The sequence below is a fragment of the Squalius cephalus genome, assembly GCF_949319135.1.
Source record: "Squalius cephalus genome assembly, chromosome: 25".
Taxonomy (NCBI): Eukaryota; Metazoa; Chordata; class Actinopteri; order Cypriniformes; family Leuciscidae; genus Squalius; species Squalius cephalus.
The window spans coordinates 9,646,875-9,664,124 of record NC_137146.1 but is presented as its reverse complement, the minus strand read 5'-3'; the positions used below and the strand labels follow the sequence as shown (position 1 = coordinate 9,664,124).

At 39.3% G+C, this 17,250-nt stretch overlaps 2 protein-coding genes across 4 annotated transcripts; one reads left to right on the top strand and one right to left on the bottom strand.

The window, feature by feature from the left end:
- Positions 1-4,153: 4,153 nt before the first annotated feature.
- chrnd (cholinergic receptor, nicotinic, delta (muscle)) lies at positions 4,154-10,919 on the bottom strand. 3 transcript variants are annotated; one of them, XM_079862411.1, is made up of 13 exons: positions 10,781-10,867; positions 10,499-10,633; positions 9,865-10,010; positions 9,359-9,403; positions 8,699-8,808; positions 8,456-8,611; positions 8,245-8,354; positions 7,964-8,164; positions 6,972-7,083; positions 6,732-6,846; positions 5,696-5,906; positions 5,476-5,594; positions 4,154-4,618 (listed from the first exon to the last, which is right to left on the bottom strand). In XM_079862411.1, the coding sequence occupies exons 2-13, from the start codon at positions 10,554-10,556 to the stop codon at positions 4,436-4,438; spliced, it is 1,566 nt and encodes a 521-aa protein (XP_079718537.1). In that variant the 5' UTR covers positions 10,557-10,633; positions 10,781-10,867; the 3' UTR covers positions 4,154-4,435. The 3 variants fall into 3 exon arrangements, with proteins under 3 accessions (XP_079718537.1, XP_079718536.1, XP_079718535.1); XM_079862410.1 differs by having other exon boundaries at positions 10,499-10,707; positions 10,781-10,821; XM_079862409.1 differs by having other exon boundaries at positions 10,499-10,919.
- A 3,406-nt stretch (positions 10,920-14,325) lies between these two features.
- camk2n2b (calcium/calmodulin dependent protein kinase II inhibitor 2b) lies at positions 14,326-16,445 on the top strand. The gene is made up of 2 exons (XM_079862412.1): positions 14,326-14,562; positions 15,137-16,445. Exons 1-2 carry the CDS (start codon positions 14,403-14,405, stop codon positions 15,205-15,207), a joined length of 231 nt encoding a protein of 76 aa, XP_079718538.1. The 5' UTR covers positions 14,326-14,402; the 3' UTR covers positions 15,208-16,445.
- The last annotated feature ends 805 nt before the right edge of the window (positions 16,446-17,250 follow it).

Here is a 17,250-nt window from a genome sequence, read left to right as displayed (position 1 = left end):
CACAGCTAAACAAACACTCTCCAATAGAGCGATTGCAGGCCATTAAGCCATTCTATCAAGACCAATGGACACATGTCTAGAGGAGCTGGGGTCCCAGTGGTGGGGATATAGATCCATTCTTCAGCCCCCCACCGTCAACAACTTTGGATTAATCTCCAGTTTAGAGTTCAGATCCAATCTCAAGGCCAATATGTGAGGACCACAGTAACAAGGTTTTTAGGAGTCAATCGATCAAAGTTACTACCAACTTCCAGATCATTTTCCAGACATGACAGAGAGCCAAGTTATTTTCACTTAATAACTCACGGCATGTGGACTATTAATTATTCATTTGACAACTTCGGCGAAGGTTGAGCTGCAGGGAAGGGCCTTGGACTGTAATGGTGGGAAAATCCTCATTTCATCTAAATGGGGCAAAGACACTCTAGAGAGGACAGTGTGGCCTCCTATCTGAAGCTTGGGCTTTTTTGCATGTTCTTTTAAAATAGATAATGACAGACAGAGTTTACTGGGGCCTTCAAGCAGTGGCTTACACAAATTACAAGATTGTGTGTGTGCAGGCTACTGATAGGGAGTGAATGCTAATTTGCACCGTTTATGCAAGTCAAGGAGAGTTTGTTATTACTTTAGGAAATCAAACCTGGCAGGCAAAAATTGGCTAAATAAATCCCATAGTCTTGCATTGATGGAGGGGGATAAAATTGAAGGGAGGCTAATTTGAGTAATGCCATGTTCAAACTACATAATATCAGCTAGATTGCGGCACAATATATTTCACTACAGAAAAGTTATGTCCCAATTCAGAGACTTTTTTAGAATAATTGCTGAATTACACTTTAAAACATAAGTATTTGGTTTCAGCTTACTCAAATATCTAATGATACATATGTAAAACCAAAAAAAAACATTTAAAGCGGTTCAAATGTTGACGTATCTTACTAAGATGCAATTATTTATAGTTTATACTCTTTACTATATACAGAAATGGACCATGGTGACAGTTTGTGAACCCTGTTTTGTTTTTTTAGACAATTGAATATAACTCTAAAAAAAGTCCAGTAGCCTACAAATGTTACTGCCACTCATCACAGTTGCTAGGTGACAAGAACAATCCTCCGTAGGCTAGACTAGGGGTGTGCGATATCACGACTTTTGATCGTGGATGATTAAAATGTCTCCACGATCTGCTTTTGAAGAAATATCGTAGTATCGTGCTACAGTGCATTCTATCAGTTGCACTTGCAGTTCTGGTGCCTCTGTCCCAACATACTGTACAATGCGATTTAAAAGACCGGTGTCAGTGCCCGTGCCAGTGTGTCTGTGTCCGTGCCGGTGTCAGTGCCCGTGCCAGTGTGTCTGTGTCCGTGCCGGTCTGTCGTTGCCAGAGTGCCCGTGCGTCCGTCTCTGTGCCGGTGTCTGTTCTGGTGTCCGTGCCGGTGTTTCCGTGTCGGTGTCAGTGCCCGTGTGACTGTGCCAGTGTGTTAGTGCCAGTGTTCTTGTCTGTTGTGTCCGTGCCGGTGTCAGTGCCGGTGAGTTCCTGCCAGTGTGTCGGTGCCGGTGTTCGTGTCCGGTGTGTCAGTGCTGGTGTGTCCGTGCCGGTGTCCATGCCGGTGTCAGTGCCGGTGCCGGTGCCAGTGTCCGTGCCAGTGTCCGTGCCAGTGTCCATGCCAATGTCTGTGCCGGTGTTTGTGCCGGTGTGTCCGTGTCTGTGCTGGTGTCTGTTCCGGTGTCAGTGCCCGTGTGTCTGTGCCAGTGTGTCAGTGCCAGTGTTCTTGTCCGTTGTGTCCGTGCCAGTGTCAGTGCCAGTGAGTTCCTGCCAGTGTGTCGGTGCCGGTGTGTCCGTGCTGGTGTGTCCGTGCCGGTGTCCATGCCGGTGTCAGTGCCGGTGCCGGTGCCAGTGTCCATGCCAATGTCTGTGCCGGTGTTCGTGCCGGTGTGTCCGTGTCTGTGCCGGTGTCCGTACCGGTGTGATGGTGCCGGCGCCAGTATCGGGCCAGTTTCCGTGCCAGTACCAGTGTCCATGCCGGTGTGTCCGTGCCGGTGTCCGTGCCAGTGTCCATGCCAATGTCTGTGCCGGTGTTTGTGCCGGTGTGTCCGTGTCTGTGCTGGTGTCTGTTCCGGTGTCAGTGCCCGTGTGTCTGTGCCAGTGTGTCAGTGCCAGTGTTCTTGTCCGTTGTGTCCGTGCCAGTGTCAGTGCCAGTGAGTTCCTGCCAGTGTGTCGGTGCCGGTGTGTCCGTGCTGGTGTGTCCGTGCCGGTGTCCATGCCGGTGTCAGTGCCGGTGCCGGTGCCAGTGTCCATGCCAATGTCTGTGCCGGTGTTCGTGCCGGTGTGTCCGTGTCTGTGCCGGTGTCCGTACCGGTGTGATGGTGCCGGCGCCAGTATCGGGCCAGTTTCCGTGCCAGTACCAGTGTCCATGCCGGTGTGTCCGTGCCGGTGTCCGTGCCAGTGTCCATGCCAATGTCTGTGCCGGTGTTTGTGCCGGTGTGTCCGTGTCTGTGCTGGTGTCTGTTCCGGTGTCAGTGCCCGTGTGTCTGTGCCAGTGTGTCAGTGCCAGTGTTCTTGTCCGTTGTGTCCGTGCCAGTGTCAGTGCCAGTGAGTTCCTGCCAGTGTGTCGGTGCCGGTGTGTCCGTGCTGGTGTGTCCGTGCCGGTGTCCGTGCCGGTGTCAGTGCCGGTGCCGGTGCCGGTGTCCATGCCAATGTCTGTGCCGGTGTTCGTGCCGGTGTGTCCGTGTCTGTGCCGGTGTCCGTACCGGTGTGATGGTGCCGGCGCCAGTATCGGGCCAGTTTCCGTGCCAGTACCAGTGTCCATGCCGGTGTGTCCGTGCCAGTGTCCGTGCCATTGTCCATGCCGGTGTCCATGCCGGTGCCAGTGTTCGTGCCAGTGTCCGTGTCCGTGTCCGTGTCCGTGCCAGTGTCTATGCCGGTGCCAGTGCCGGTGTTACACTCATGTTACACTCACAGAGTTACTGCAATTTACAAAAGTTCATTATTTGCATGTTCCTTTCCGGTTAAACATTTGCGCGTGTTTGTGTCTGTGTCCGTGGGGATGCCAGTTTCTATGTAATGTATGTAAATTATGACAATTTTCATTTATGGGGGAACTATCCCTTTAATGTTAATAAAACAACAAAAAACACTTTTTTCAAAAAACAAGAAAATCACTCACTGCTCTGAGAACTTTAACAATGTATAATACAGTGAAGTATGTAGTGTTTTATTTTTTATATTTGTTCATTTAATTTCTTTCTTGAATGCTTCTGTTAAATACACCGATTGTAGCTGAAAAAATAAAGCACTGTTTATTTCATTTGTATATTATATTGTGTACATGTAATGACATCACGCACACCGTTAAAGACAGCTAGCTATGAAACTACATGTAGTATGACATGTTTCTTGAGGAGTCAAAATCACATCTGAAACAGTGACTATCGTAACAGACAAAAATATTGTGTGGTCTGAACCCGGCATAACCAGTAAGTAACCACCTAGCAACCACCCAGCACACCCTAGCTACCATATAGCAACACACAAAAAACACTCAGAGCATGGTGGCAACACCCTGGCAACCACCCACAAACCCTCGCATTATAATAGCGACTTTTGCAGGGGTTGGTTTGCACACAAAATCTAGTCTTCCCTATTTCAAGCCTGTATGTATGTGTGTATGTGTTTCCAGTTTCCAACACCAAGGAAGATTTATGTACTTTAATAACAGGATGTGATTTAGACCTAAAGGTTGAATGAATCAGCTACGGTCTATTACACTTTGCATAATCAAACCTCTATATTTTTCACTCCAATCACTTCTCTCTTTCTCCTGTCCCTGTGGTGCTGTATAATATCTCAAGCACTTCAATAGCACAACAGCTAATTATGAAGGGGAAGGTTGATGGACAGATTTTTTTTTAGGGCAATACTAAACCCTAGTGGTGAAGCATTGCAGTGCAGTGTTTATGATTTATTCATATAACTACATAACAGACAGGCACTCCTAAGCTGGTTTGTGAGCTGTGCCATTTATAACTCTATTTATAATTTAAAATACTCAGTTCTACTTTCCTTGCATGTCCAGGATCCTCTCGATGGATTAAGTTATTTCTGTTTTGAACATGTCCCTGTGAGATTGTTCTGCAATAACAACACTGCAAATATGGCTGGGGAAATTTTTTTATTTATTATTATTTACCCACTGAAACAAAAATTACACCCAGGAGGAAAAGGCAAGCAATATTATTTTACGCCCCCCTTCTCACAGCCGAAGAGGTTCATTCTGCACACTTATTAAACAACATAATGTTAGTTATCAAGTCATAAAAAGACTAAATGGAGGGTAATTTATATTCATGCTTTGTATTGCTGTCAGAATAGCTTTTATGATATTTCTCAGAGCGCTTCAGCTATTATTTATAGCCTAGCGGTAGTGTAGAGAGGTCACAAAAAGCGCTTGTTTTCTTCAACATAAGTGAAGGAGTCTCCCTGGAAGGGCAGGGCTGGTGGCTGGTTGTAGTTGGCCATTGTGAAGATGAAGATGGTTCCTAACGTCATAACTGGAGTGACCAGAAAGAAGCAGAGTCGGTCCACTGTCCTGGCAATCCCACTCCAGTTGTCCTTTTCCTGATATAGAAATGGTAAAAGATTGTAAGTTCAGCTTGTATGACACATATTATATATATATATATATATATATATATATATATATATATATATATATATATATATATATATACATATATATCGTTTTTTAATAAAGATGTTCATGCAATGCATTTGCACACACACTGTAAAAAAAATCACATATACTGCAACTTAACTTTAGTAGTTATAATTTGCTGTATAATCAAATTGGATGTACAAATCATTTCAACATAATTATATTAATCTGACTTACAAAAATTGAGTTTAATCTCAGAACTTAAAAAAAGTTGAAATTGGTCAATTATTTTGATGAGTTAAAGTAATGGAAAACTGTTGTGTTGATGTATTGATCATCGTTACAGTCATTTTTGTTGTGCATTTAATTACATGAATCGTTAAATTAAATTAAATGTATTAAATGAATCATTAAAATTTTAAATATAATTTTTCTAAGATATATTTAGAGTGGAATCTAACATATGTATTTTTATATATGCAGCCTACTATATAATTATTAAAGTATCATAATTTGTAGTTTTATTATATATAATTCATAATAATGTAATAAACCTGTTTTCATTCTTTGAAATAAAGCAAAATGAAAAGGTTCCAACTTCCACACACACAAAAAAAATTGTCAATATCATATATTTTATTTTTATGACTATAACTAATTTATTATAAATGCCTGAGGTATCAAATATGATACATAAAACATTTCAAAAAATGTTTTACATATTTTGTCTAAAATTCGGTTTAATATGTCAGGCTTTACAGGGTTAAAAACAGGAAGTCATCTCCTGCAAAGTGTTTACTGGATTTAATTGTCTTCATACCTCATTATAGTCATTTTTATCGTGCATGTGCTTGACGATGTAATTGGCTCCTTCCACAGCTGGCTTCATCTCGTTGTACAGCTGTTCCGACACCTCTGAGTCATTACTGGATGTGTATGCTGGGAAGAAATTACTTTTAGTGGCACTAAACTGTGATAACACTTCAAAAACAAGATCATAATGCGAGTTTAATGTATCATTCTGGTGATGTGGGACTGACTGGCTTTGGGAGTGGGGCGAGCGGCCATGCCATGCCTCTCTGACTGCTTCTCAAACATCAGTTCGCTGCGTGATTTAACGCTGTAGTATTCCTCGGCCTGGGCGATGTATCCCAGTGAGCTGGAGCGTCGCGGCAGCGCCCCCTCCAGGCTGGGTTTGTCATCGGACGGACGGGACATGTAGAGAAGGCGAGGCAGGCGCTCCAAAAAGAACTGTAGACGACAAGATGAGAAGTTGTAAAATAATCCAAAACAGGCTTAGAACATAATCAATGGCTATGTTATGTGCAGTAAAGCTGCTTGAATCAAATTAACTTTGCAATGACATCTCTTCTTTGATGTGTTTACCGGCACGAGGGCGGGGCAACCTGTCACTCACCAATAGCAAACAACAACCGTCCAATCAAATCCCGGTGGACAAAAGTCCCTCCCTACATTTTATCTTGTTCGAGAAGCAGTTTCATTCAAATTAACATCAAAACAGGGAAGAAAAGACTATCAAAACGTCTGTTTCATGCCAACTTTAAATGTAATCTTTAATAATAATAATTTTTAATAATGTACATTACAATGTCGTGATGCTTAAATTTGCTTGTACAGTGTAAAAAAGATTTTTCGAAGTTGTAAATAAAATCCATTTTACACAAAAATACTATTTCAGTCTTTATACTTCAAAATGTAATGTTAATGAAATAGCCATTTCAATGCAATAGCATAGCAATTATTTGTGAATTTTTCTAGTGTAAAAGTGTAAATTGTTTCAAAGCCAATGTTTTCTTCAATGTGGTATTTAAAATGATTGATTTTACTTTTTAGTGTTTTAATTTTCATTTATTTAGACAAAATAGTATAGAATTTTAGTATTGGACATAACATGTAAAAGATTTTCAGTGCATCTCTATGTATATACTACACCATCAATAAGAAATACAAATTTTCAGCAAGATGACGGGCACAACAGTCAAAGTTTGTACCTATCGTGTTTAAAATGTTTATGTCACATGCAAACAAAACATTACAGACAAGTGAGGGCCTGACCTCTCTGGTCCAGTCTGTCATGACATGGGTGCTAGGAGTCCGAAAATGCAGGTTCAGCACAATGACGCAATTCAACACCACCACAGTGACCAGTACCATGATAAACATCAGATACCTGTCAAATACATTTTTTTACTATTATTTAACTTTTCTTTTTTTAAAAAGGGATACTTTTATGCAGTATGTATTTAAAATCAATACTTAATAGTGTCATAGTGATACTGAAACATATTGGCATACTTGACGATTAAGGGAATCGCCATAGACGTCTCAGGCAGACGCTGTGAAATCAGCAGCAGAAACACAGATTGAGCCAGCAGCACAGAGATGGATAATGTCATCTTCTCACCACCTGAAACAAAATACATTTTATGTTATATATTTATTCTAATATACATGTTAAAGTGCCTCAATTACGCTATATTAAATGTTCCTAATTTTGTTTTGGAGGTCTCCTACAATAAGTTTACATACATCAAAGGTAAAAAAATATCATAATATACATTGCAGCATCACCTCATCTCTCAACGAGTCTGAAAATGGTTCGTTCGAAGATTCGTTCTCTCTAAACCCCTCCTTTCAAAGCCTACTCTGCTCTGATTGGTCGGACAGCTCATTCTATTGTGATTGGTCTACCGCTTACAGCGCATGTCGGAAACTAAATGCCTGTTACCGTATTTGAATTTCAGCTCCAGAGGCTTCCTCAGTACTTGATACAATGATATGAATGAAGGCATCAAATTTCCTGTATCAATTCCAGCGTGAGTCCTCATCCTTTGGACGTGCATGCAAAGTGGATACGCAGCAGTAAAAACAGTGTTTTCAAGGCCAAACTCTTCCAAGCCTCTGCTACAACTATAGTGTTTGAGGGCGGGTCAAAGTAGACGTCATTCGCAGACAGCCAATGAAGACCATAGGCTGGAATTATGCAAATTTGTTACATTGTTACATAGGTATATAACAGGAAGTGAGACTGGAATTGCTGACGACTCGTTTCAGGCAGTTCAGAATCAATTATTTTTTAGGAGATGCACTTTGATCTTTAAAACTTTACATACCTTATAAATTTACAAACAGTTACATTACACACTTCATGAAAGGTAATATTTGAATAAGCATACCGGGGCGCTTAAACATAAAAGGATTACCTGTTTATTTCAATATTCAGTCATTGTCTTTTTCAGGATGTACAGTATGAGCTATAAAATGATGTAAATGGCAGGATCACTCACTGTCTGCAGGCAGGTAGTAGACAAGCGAGGCCAAGAAAGAGATGAGAACGCAGGGAATGATTATATTCACGATGTAGAACAGCGGTTTGCGTCTAATGATGAGGTAAAATGTAATATCCTGGTGCTTGTTGCTTTCCATAGGGATGTTTTTATAAATGTTTCTCCTGGCAGGCTTGTGAACAATTTCCCACTCGCCATTTTCTGCAAGAAAGGAGACAGGGAGGGATCTTGGATTTAGATGAAATGGCAGGAAAAGAGAAAATCATCATGTCAGATCTCACCTGTGAATCCCTCAGGATCAATAACGATCCATTCCACCTTGTAGGACTTTCCATTCTCCTCCTCCTGTTTCAGATGTATGCTAATCTCTCTGGCGTTGTAAGTTAATGAGCTAATTGAGACAGAATAAGCGTTGTGGGGCTCATAAGACTATAAAATACATGAAGTAATTCATACAGTGGTTAGTGTGTATAGACATACTACGAAACGTACCTGAACTTCAGAGAGCAGTTCTGCCAATCAAAAGGGAAGTAGTTGACGTTTATAGAGCAGGAGCTCCGAAATATAGCTGGAGGTAACCAGTACACGTATCCACTGGGATAGATCAATACGTTGCAGTAGTAGGCCACCTGGAACTGGGCGTCATTGCTATTTAAAAGAAACAATGAAATCAAAAATTCCTTCCTAAATAAATAAATTCTGAGAAATAAAACATGGCGACGAAAGGTAGCATACTTGTTTTCAAGGACAATCTCTGGTAACCACACCATACTTGGCGGTAGACGAAGTACAGGGATGTTATCAAATTCTGATTCATTCCATTCAAGTCTATAATCAGCCCAGCCCTTAAAAGAACAAGAGAGAAATATATGTTGGTGAACACACATTAAATATTCATCTAAAAATAAAATAAAAATTATATATATATTAGGGCTGTCAAACGATTAATCGCATCCAAAATAAAAGTTTGTGTTTACATAATATATGTGTGTGTATGGAGTATAATTATTTTCTCTATATAAATACACACACATGCATATATATTTAAGAAAAATGTGTTATTCATATATAAAATATTTATATATAATATAAATATATATACACAGTATATACATGCAAATATTTCTTAAATATATACATGCATGTGTGTGTATTTATATATAGAAAATAATTATACACCGTACACACACATATATTATGTAAAAACAAACTTTTATTTTGGATGCGATTAATCGCGATTAATCGTTTGACAGCCCTAATATATATATATATATATATATATATATATACAGTAGCCTATGTGTATATATATATATATATATATATATATATATATATATATATATTTGTGTGTGTGTGTGTGTGTGCATTGCATGGAGCAATTAAAATACTTACATGCTCCATCCACACATTTGTTAGTAATGTCTCATCAACTTCTTTCTGTCATGGAAAAACATCTTTGTTAAACAGACTGACACAGTATCAAACTATAAACATCAATACAATGTCTAGTATATATCTATATTACAGTCAATGTTGGGGAAAGTTACTTTTAAAAGTAATGTGTTACAATTGCACTACTAATTACGTAATGTTACGTTACTTTCCACACATGCATGACTGTGCATATGTAAGTGACTATGGAGAAGTTTAATGTTTAAGCAAATGAATTAAACTGAAAAGTAATGTGCATCACTTTTTTAAAAAGTAATTGAAACATTAATGTGTACATTTATAAAATAATAATAATTTGTTACATTAAAAAAAGTATTCTGATTACATAATGCATGTTACTTGTAATGTGTTACTCCCAAACACTGATCGCAATATAATAGTACATAATAATATCTCCCCTGCTCTGTGTAAAAAAAATGCTCATATTGGTAATATTATGCACTCACCAAGGAAATTAGATTAGAAAGTGTTAGCGCCAGGTAAATATCTACGGTTTCATCTTTATTTTGGACCGGCCGAAGCTCTTTGTTGTAGCCGCGTTCCTTGAAAAGGTAGTTGATGAGTCGCTCCTCTTCGTTCCGTCCCCAACATTCTGCAAAACACATTGACAGTCAGGCCTATTTCAAGATAATCTATCAAAAAAATCATTTCTGATTGATAAGATGTGTTCTATATCAGAATGAGCTTCCTTTAACAGTTTAGTAACGGTAACAAACACCTTCACCTAATAGAAAATAGCAATATGGATGTTGTAGTCTTACAAAAAACTAATTCTACATGCCTCAAAACAAGTATTTAACATTGCCATCATAAAAATATGACAATAATCAACTGATTCAATAACAATCTTTTATATAATGCATTCAGTCCTTAGTTCAACTGCAATCTAATTCCCATAAATCGACTTCCAAACACAATTCGAATACATAATAAAGTGGTTGTAAATAAGTTGGTTTCAGTTTGAACGTTAGAACAACTACATTTAGTAGTTGTTTTACTAAATAAACACCATAGAACAACAGCTGACAGATGGATGGTTATAAAATCCCATATTTTAAATATTAATTTAGCTTGTCCTACCTTGGAAAAAGAAGAAAAACAAAGACACTGTCAACAGATGAAGAATGCTTCTCATCATGGCATGCCGTTGAATGACTTCCTTTTACTGTTATTGCTGTGCCCGTCCAGGGCTCTACTGTACTGCTTTTCCCTTGACTGACACAGACAGGTGTGGAGTCAATCCACAGAGGAGAAAAGCACACACACAATCTCCAATGTCCACTGCCGGCCTTAAAGAGAATGTAGACAATGCTCAACAAGATTCAAGGTCCCAGTAGTCAAGAAACATATATGTGCTCTTACTTATCTATCCAAAAGAGTCAACCCAAACCACTCATCATCAGCTGTGAGATGCCAACTGTTTTGCTCTCTACTTTTGTCCACACAGCCCCGGTCTAAAAATGGATCACACAACATTCCAGTGGTGATCCTAGCAGGCCACCTGTCAATGAAAAAAAAAAGTGTTTGCACAGACCATAAGTCTTTAAGGCAAAAGTCAGATCTGTTAGACGCCATCGGTGCAACCTGACATGACATTGATAGTAAAAAAAGAGTTGGATTGTCCAGTTTTAACACTGTTTGCATGCAGCATGTAGCGTTGCTACTGTACACGTTTTAGGATGTCTTTGAAATGTCCAGCAGAGGGAGCCAAAAGATAACTGAAGGTTTGTTATTAGGAGATGACAGCATAGGATGTGCAGCAGATTTGTACATATTTACCCATTCATGTATTTTTCTAACTACCTTTGGTATAACATTTTGGGTCAGTGACGTCTTAAGTTGTGCATTTTAGAAATTCACTTATGTTACATGTGTGATTCTGAAATGAATGATAAATTAGCTGCTTACTTTGTCACATTTATTCATATATATATTCACTCAGTCAACGTTTTATTTCAATTACTTTACTAAGTACTAGTAAACCTTGAATTGACAAAATAACCATGAGTAGCCAATTGTAATATAGTTAATCCTAAGAATGACTACTAGGAGGGGGTGATTTCTAGCCTGACTACGTCAGACTTCGTACTTCCGCTCAATTTCATTTCGCTTCTGTACTCAGTCTGAGATAGCGACCGTTTTCCCCGTTTTCCTCCGGCCTGAAAACAGCCAGCCAATCAACGAACAGAGGGCGGGCTGAGAGCCGTGACGTAGATGCTGATTGTACCGTGGATGCGTAGATTTACTTCACATAATCTGCAAAAGTCGTTCACAGCCATGTTCACTCCGGTATTTCGCTCGATAGTTTTGTTTTCGCATCATACATGTGTTTACAGTGGAAGTTAGATGATTTTAAACTTCAGACAAGCGCCCCCCCGCGAGAAAGAAAACGATTTTCAATTATGCCATGCCAGACTCTGTCTACGAAGCAAAGCGAAGTAGCAGAGTTTGGTATTACCAGGCTAGGTGATTTCACTCTAATGCTAAATCTTTGTACTGCAATTACTTCATAAATTAATCAAATGTATAATATTGTTGCTGTCGGGCAGAAGATTGAATCTCCATTTTTCAAAAATCATTAGGCCTACTATTGGTCACTCTTTACGTCTGTCTGAGGGTTTTGCAAATATTTAATCAATGAAAATTATTGAAAAGATCTTGTGACTAAACCTCGTAACTCCATTGGTTCATCAAACTCTCGGTAAAACCTCATAACCTCCACCCCGCCTCTATCGTGAATGAAGTGCCGGATGCAGTTTGGACCGTCTCTGCTTGTTTGCAAGGATAAATAAAGAAACTGGTTCGTCACTATATGAGGTAAATTCTGGCCCTGCTTCCGAACCATAAATTGGTTACCAGTTGGTTACCATTAACAAGTTACTTAATGGTTGGTTACCATTAACAAGTTACTTAATGGTGGTTTTTTATCCAAAAGTAAATAATTCTGTCATTAATTACCCAACCTCATGTCGTTCCAAATCCGTAAGACTTTTGTTCATCTTTGGAACACAAATGAAGATCTTTCAGATGAAATATGAGAGATTTCTAACAGTCCATCCATGCAACTAGCACTTTGACGCTTCAAAAAGTTCATAAAGAGATCCGAATTGAGCTGTTTAGTCCAAATTTTCTAAAGAGACATGATCAATTTATATGATGAACATTGAATTTAAGCCTTTATTCACATATAAACATTCATCAACTCAAATGGAAGCTCAAGCATGTTCACTTGACGTGCGAGAACCAATGAGAACCATTCTCGTGTGTCGCATCACATTTGAGCTTCCGCAAGAACCAATGAGATTTGTTCTCGCGCGTCAAGTTATTTCGGTTGAACTTTTGTTTATGTTCGCTGATCAAATGTGAATAAAAGACTAAATTAAATCTGTTTAGCGATCAAGTGATCAAGACTAAACCGCTCTGGGCTTGGGCGTCGTGACGTCATACTTGGCGTGGCGGCCATGTTGATGGCCTCGCGAATGTAAACATACAGCAAGTCAACGAGGAGAAGCAGAGTTGGGAGAAAGAAAAAAGATGTTAAAATCCCGACAAGGATGTGGAATTTACGGGGATACGTTAAATAGGGAAACCAGGGACCAGTAAGTTATGTGGACAAATTTTCCTGTAAAATATCCCGTATTTTAATAACTTACTATCATAACATTAATGTTAGCCCTTCCATCGGACCTGTCAGTCTCTGTACTGTTGTCCTGTTGTTACCCCCTTGCCCTTCCAGAAAAACAGATGTTTTCAAAGCATAGTTTTGCTTACTTGAAGGCAACCTTAGCGTGATATTGGCCTTTTTTTAGATAACAGCGTGGTTGTTGTGAGAGCACGATTTCACGCCAATCTGTAAGCAAAGTCACGTTAGACCTAGCTTCACAACTCGCTTAGTTAATGCTGCAGTTTTGCAGAGGGATAGCAACAGAAAGATGAATGTTGAAATTGTAATTTTTCGGGATATTTTATAGGTAAATACTAAAACGGGAAGACAGCGGGAAAAGAGCTCAAATACGTGAGAAACCTGGAAAAAACGGGAGGGTTGACAGCTACTTACTACACTTTTTTTTGCCGATTTTGTCCACATACTGGTCCCTTGCTTCCCTATTTAACGTATCCCCGTAAATTCCACATCCTTTTCGGGATTTTAACATCTTTTTTCTTTCTCCCAACTCTGCTTCTCCTCGTTGACTTGCTGTATGTTTACATTCGCGAGGCCATCAACATGGCCGCCACACCAAGTATGACGTCACGACGCCCAAGCCCTATTCATATGAGTTAGTTTTACAATTTCTTTATGAACTTTTTGAAGGGTCAAAGAAAGTAGTAGTTGCGTAGCTGTCAACAGAGGGACAAAAAGCTCTAAAGATTTAATCAAAAAGATCTTCATTTGTGTTCCGGAGATGAACGAAAGTCTTGCGGGTGAGTAATCAATGACAGAATTTTCATTTTTGGGTGAACTGACCCTTTAAAACAACTCTGATGTAATAGCAAAGGAATTGAGTATAGTAGTCAATAGTGGGGAAAAACGCTGAAACTAAGAAATATAGTATTTCATTAGCCTACTAAATAAATAGATGCTTCTTGTTTAGATGCTAGCAAAACGTTACGCTATTTAACTCGCGCATCTTTATTTATTTATTTCTCCCTGCCTGCAACCCTCCCCCATTCAAACCCGGATGGATGACTTCACTTTTCCGTCTGGGTTTCCTTTCTGTTTTCGGGATCTCCCTCTATTTCTCTCAAGAGCTCACCAGCAGGCGGACGCAGCACTCCTCTCTCCAGATACACCCGACGGTTCGGCCAGGAGAGATAGTTATCATTCCAGGGTCTAAACTGGACTTTATCTTTCGACACTGAAGGGGGGAAAGTAGCCTGAAAAGACTTTAAAAAAAAAAAAATTGATATCTACCCCCAAATAATATTTGTTTTTCCATACGACTTTACCTGGGAACTTGAGTAGGCTATATTCTTGAGTATAGCCATGTCCGAAGTGCTGCCATACAGCGAGGGGAAGATGAACGGCTACGGGGCGGACAGTGAAGTCTCCTTCAGCTGTCGACTGCAAGACACGAACTCGTTCTTCGGAACATCACAGTCCAAAAGGCCACCGAAACTCGGGCAGATTGGCAGGGCAAAACATGGTATGTATTTGCAATATACTGGTAACCACCATAACATATCAAAATGGGTCTTACCTGTAACAATGGCTTATAACATTGTTTGTGTGTAACAACAGAGGTTACACACAAACAAAATTAAATCAGGTCAACACAGGATACTAAAACACGATACAAAATAAGCATTAACCAAAAAGCATTAAATGTACAATTTTAGTATCTTAATAAATTAAATATGAAGAACAATAAAAACATTTTTTTGATAGATGTATTTGATAAAATGTATTATTTCACTCAAAATCATATGGTAATTCATAGATTTTTTTTCTTGCACATACAATATTAAAAACAAATTAATTTGTATTTTATTTTTACATTTACATTTCCTGTTGAATCTATTATAATTTCACTGCATGTGGTGATGTAACCTACAGTTAACCAATTACAGTATTTTATAGGCTATTTATCCATAGCATTCTTCTTCCATAGTTTTCCAAAATAGCTATTTTCTTGTTGAAACATAGATATGTGCCCCTTTTTTGCCTTCATGCTTACTATTTAAAAGCTCTAAAATAACATATGTGTCCTCTCTCCACAGTGGTCATTGAAGATGACCGAATAGATGAAGTTCTCAAAGGGATGACAGACAAGTCAACTCCTGGCGTGTAAACCTGAACGATTACACCTCGTCAACCTTTTCTTTTAATCACTGGTTTGAAGCACTTGTCGCCTGTGCATGTGAACGAGAGGTGAAGATGATGGTTCAGTGTACAAGTACAGGATGATGGATGAAGAGCCACTCTGGGCGGTGGGTTAAAATAGTGAGATTTGAAGATGCTGGCAATTCTCCAACCGAAACCCATCCCGACCTGCCGCTGTGAAGAAAGCTGTTCAAGATTTCTGGTCATTTAGCCCCTTGTCTCGTAGAAGCCGCGGGTCTGGGTGTGATATTTCATCCCGACATCAGCAAACCGAAGCCCCTGTTTCATAGGCATCTATCATACTATGAGCTGCTCATTCAAGGGAGCTGTCCAGTTCAGCACCTGACGCACAACTTGACTGTCTTTCCAGAGAAATAAGCTATATCTTGCATGGAAATGGGATGATGTATGTAATCGAGGGGAGATTGATTACATTTATTCACTGCTGTCATATCTACACACATTCCATTTTCAATCCTTGACTGATTAAATGCCCAGAATACATTTTATAGCGAATTAAGCCACTGAAACGCCAGCAAGGAAGAGCTGAAGAATGACAGCAATGGAAGGAAAATGAGAAAGAGGAGTATAACTTCTTGTTTGATTTATTGCGTCTTTTCTATGACTGTTTTTTGTTTTGTTTTGTTTTTTGGCGTTGTGTATAGATTAATATATACGGTTCTCTTTGCATGAACTTTTCTCTTGTGCCATCGCGGGAGTTTCCACCTCTTTTAAACCCAGGCACGCTTGTTTTTACCGAAATCAGTATTTGTATTTTTTATATCTGAATATTTGTTATGATATTATCATCTAAGTCCATCGACACAGACAGGGTATTTGTAGATACAGAGGCATAACACATAATCATAAAAGGACAGACTGAATGTTATTTTGGATAAGGGGTTTCACACATCTGCATTAACATGCTTTTCATTGCAATAAGTGATCATGCCTTTGTTGATAACGAAATGATTAGGAAATATAATGTTCAACAGCACTCTCACTGCAATTACATCAATGTTTTTTTTTTTGTTTTTTTTTACATTTCAGTTGAATATTTATTTATTTGTTTGTTTTTGTATTCATAATGTTCAGTGTATGGTTTATTGTGCATGAAATATGAATATCTTTCAAGCTTATACATTTATGAAGCAAAAAACTGTACACAAATGTCTCAACATTCTACAAATGAATTAATAAATAAATTTAGAGGATTCATTCATCATGAGGTTTCGTTTTTACCTAAAACGTATTCAAATCACTGTTTAAATTATATATAGCTACATAAATACCTAGTTAAATAAAAAACGAGAAAAGAGTGAACTGCAGATCATGGGCTATCCTATAATTTGGATATAATCTGGTGAATTTGAGGGGTATCTAAGGGTCTTAACGCAGGAATGAGAATGGAATGAGTTAATAAATGGGATGATTTCTGCAGTTGTCAGAAATTAGAGCGAATGTTGCCCCTCCAGCTAAGCCGACAGCATGAGAACAAATCAGCAAACAAACAAACCTAATGGCTCACACAGTCTGCCAACCACACATGTGCTCTAGGCATGCAAACCTTCAGGATTTTAAACCTGGCATCTAAATAACCAATACCAAAAAGCCAATGTACCTCTTTGTAAAAATGCCAGACATTAAATATTATTACTGCTTATTATTACTAGGAATACCTGTTCCTAATTGGTCAATCCCAGCATTCAGCGGCCTTGAGGACCACTGTTCTGCAGAGTTCAGCTCCAACTCCAGTCAAACACACCTGAACCAGCTCAAGGGCATACTATAAACATCCAGGCAGGTGTGTTGAGGCAAGTTGGAGCGAAACTCTACAGGACAGTGTCCCTCCAGGACCAAGTTTGGACACCCCTGTTCCAGACATTCGCTGTTGTCCATGGCAATGCTGCCACACAACAGCGGCTCTACTTTCATGGCCCTGTCCCAAATGGAACCCTAAGCCCATATACAGTACATTTGTGACGTAATGCTGCTTTGACTGTCGGGTAGA

What these genes read in the sequence shown, in the direction of transcription:
- chrnd (XM_079862409.1), bottom strand. Translation starts at nt 10,556, where the DNA reads ATGATGAGAAGCATTCTTCATCTGTTGACAGTGTCTTTGTTTTTCTTC. An exon ending in GTTTTTCTTCTTTTTCCAAG is followed by an intron (nt 10,011 to 10,498) that starts GTAGGACAAGCT and finishes TGTGTTTTGCAG; the next exon opens with AATGTTGGGGACGGAACGAA. An exon ending in TGACAGACTGGACCAGAGAG is followed by an intron (nt 5,907 to 6,731) that starts GTCAGGCCCTCA and finishes TGTCGTCTACAG; the next exon opens with TTCTTTTTGGAGCGCCTGCC.
- camk2n2b (XM_079862412.1), top strand. Translation starts at nt 14,403, where the DNA reads ATGTCCGAAGTGCTGCCATACAGCGAGGGGAAGATGAACGGCTACGGG. An exon ending in GATTGGCAGGGCAAAACATG is followed by an intron (nt 14,563 to 15,136) that starts GTATGTATTTGC and finishes CTCTCTCCACAG; the next exon opens with TGGTCATTGAAGATGACCGA.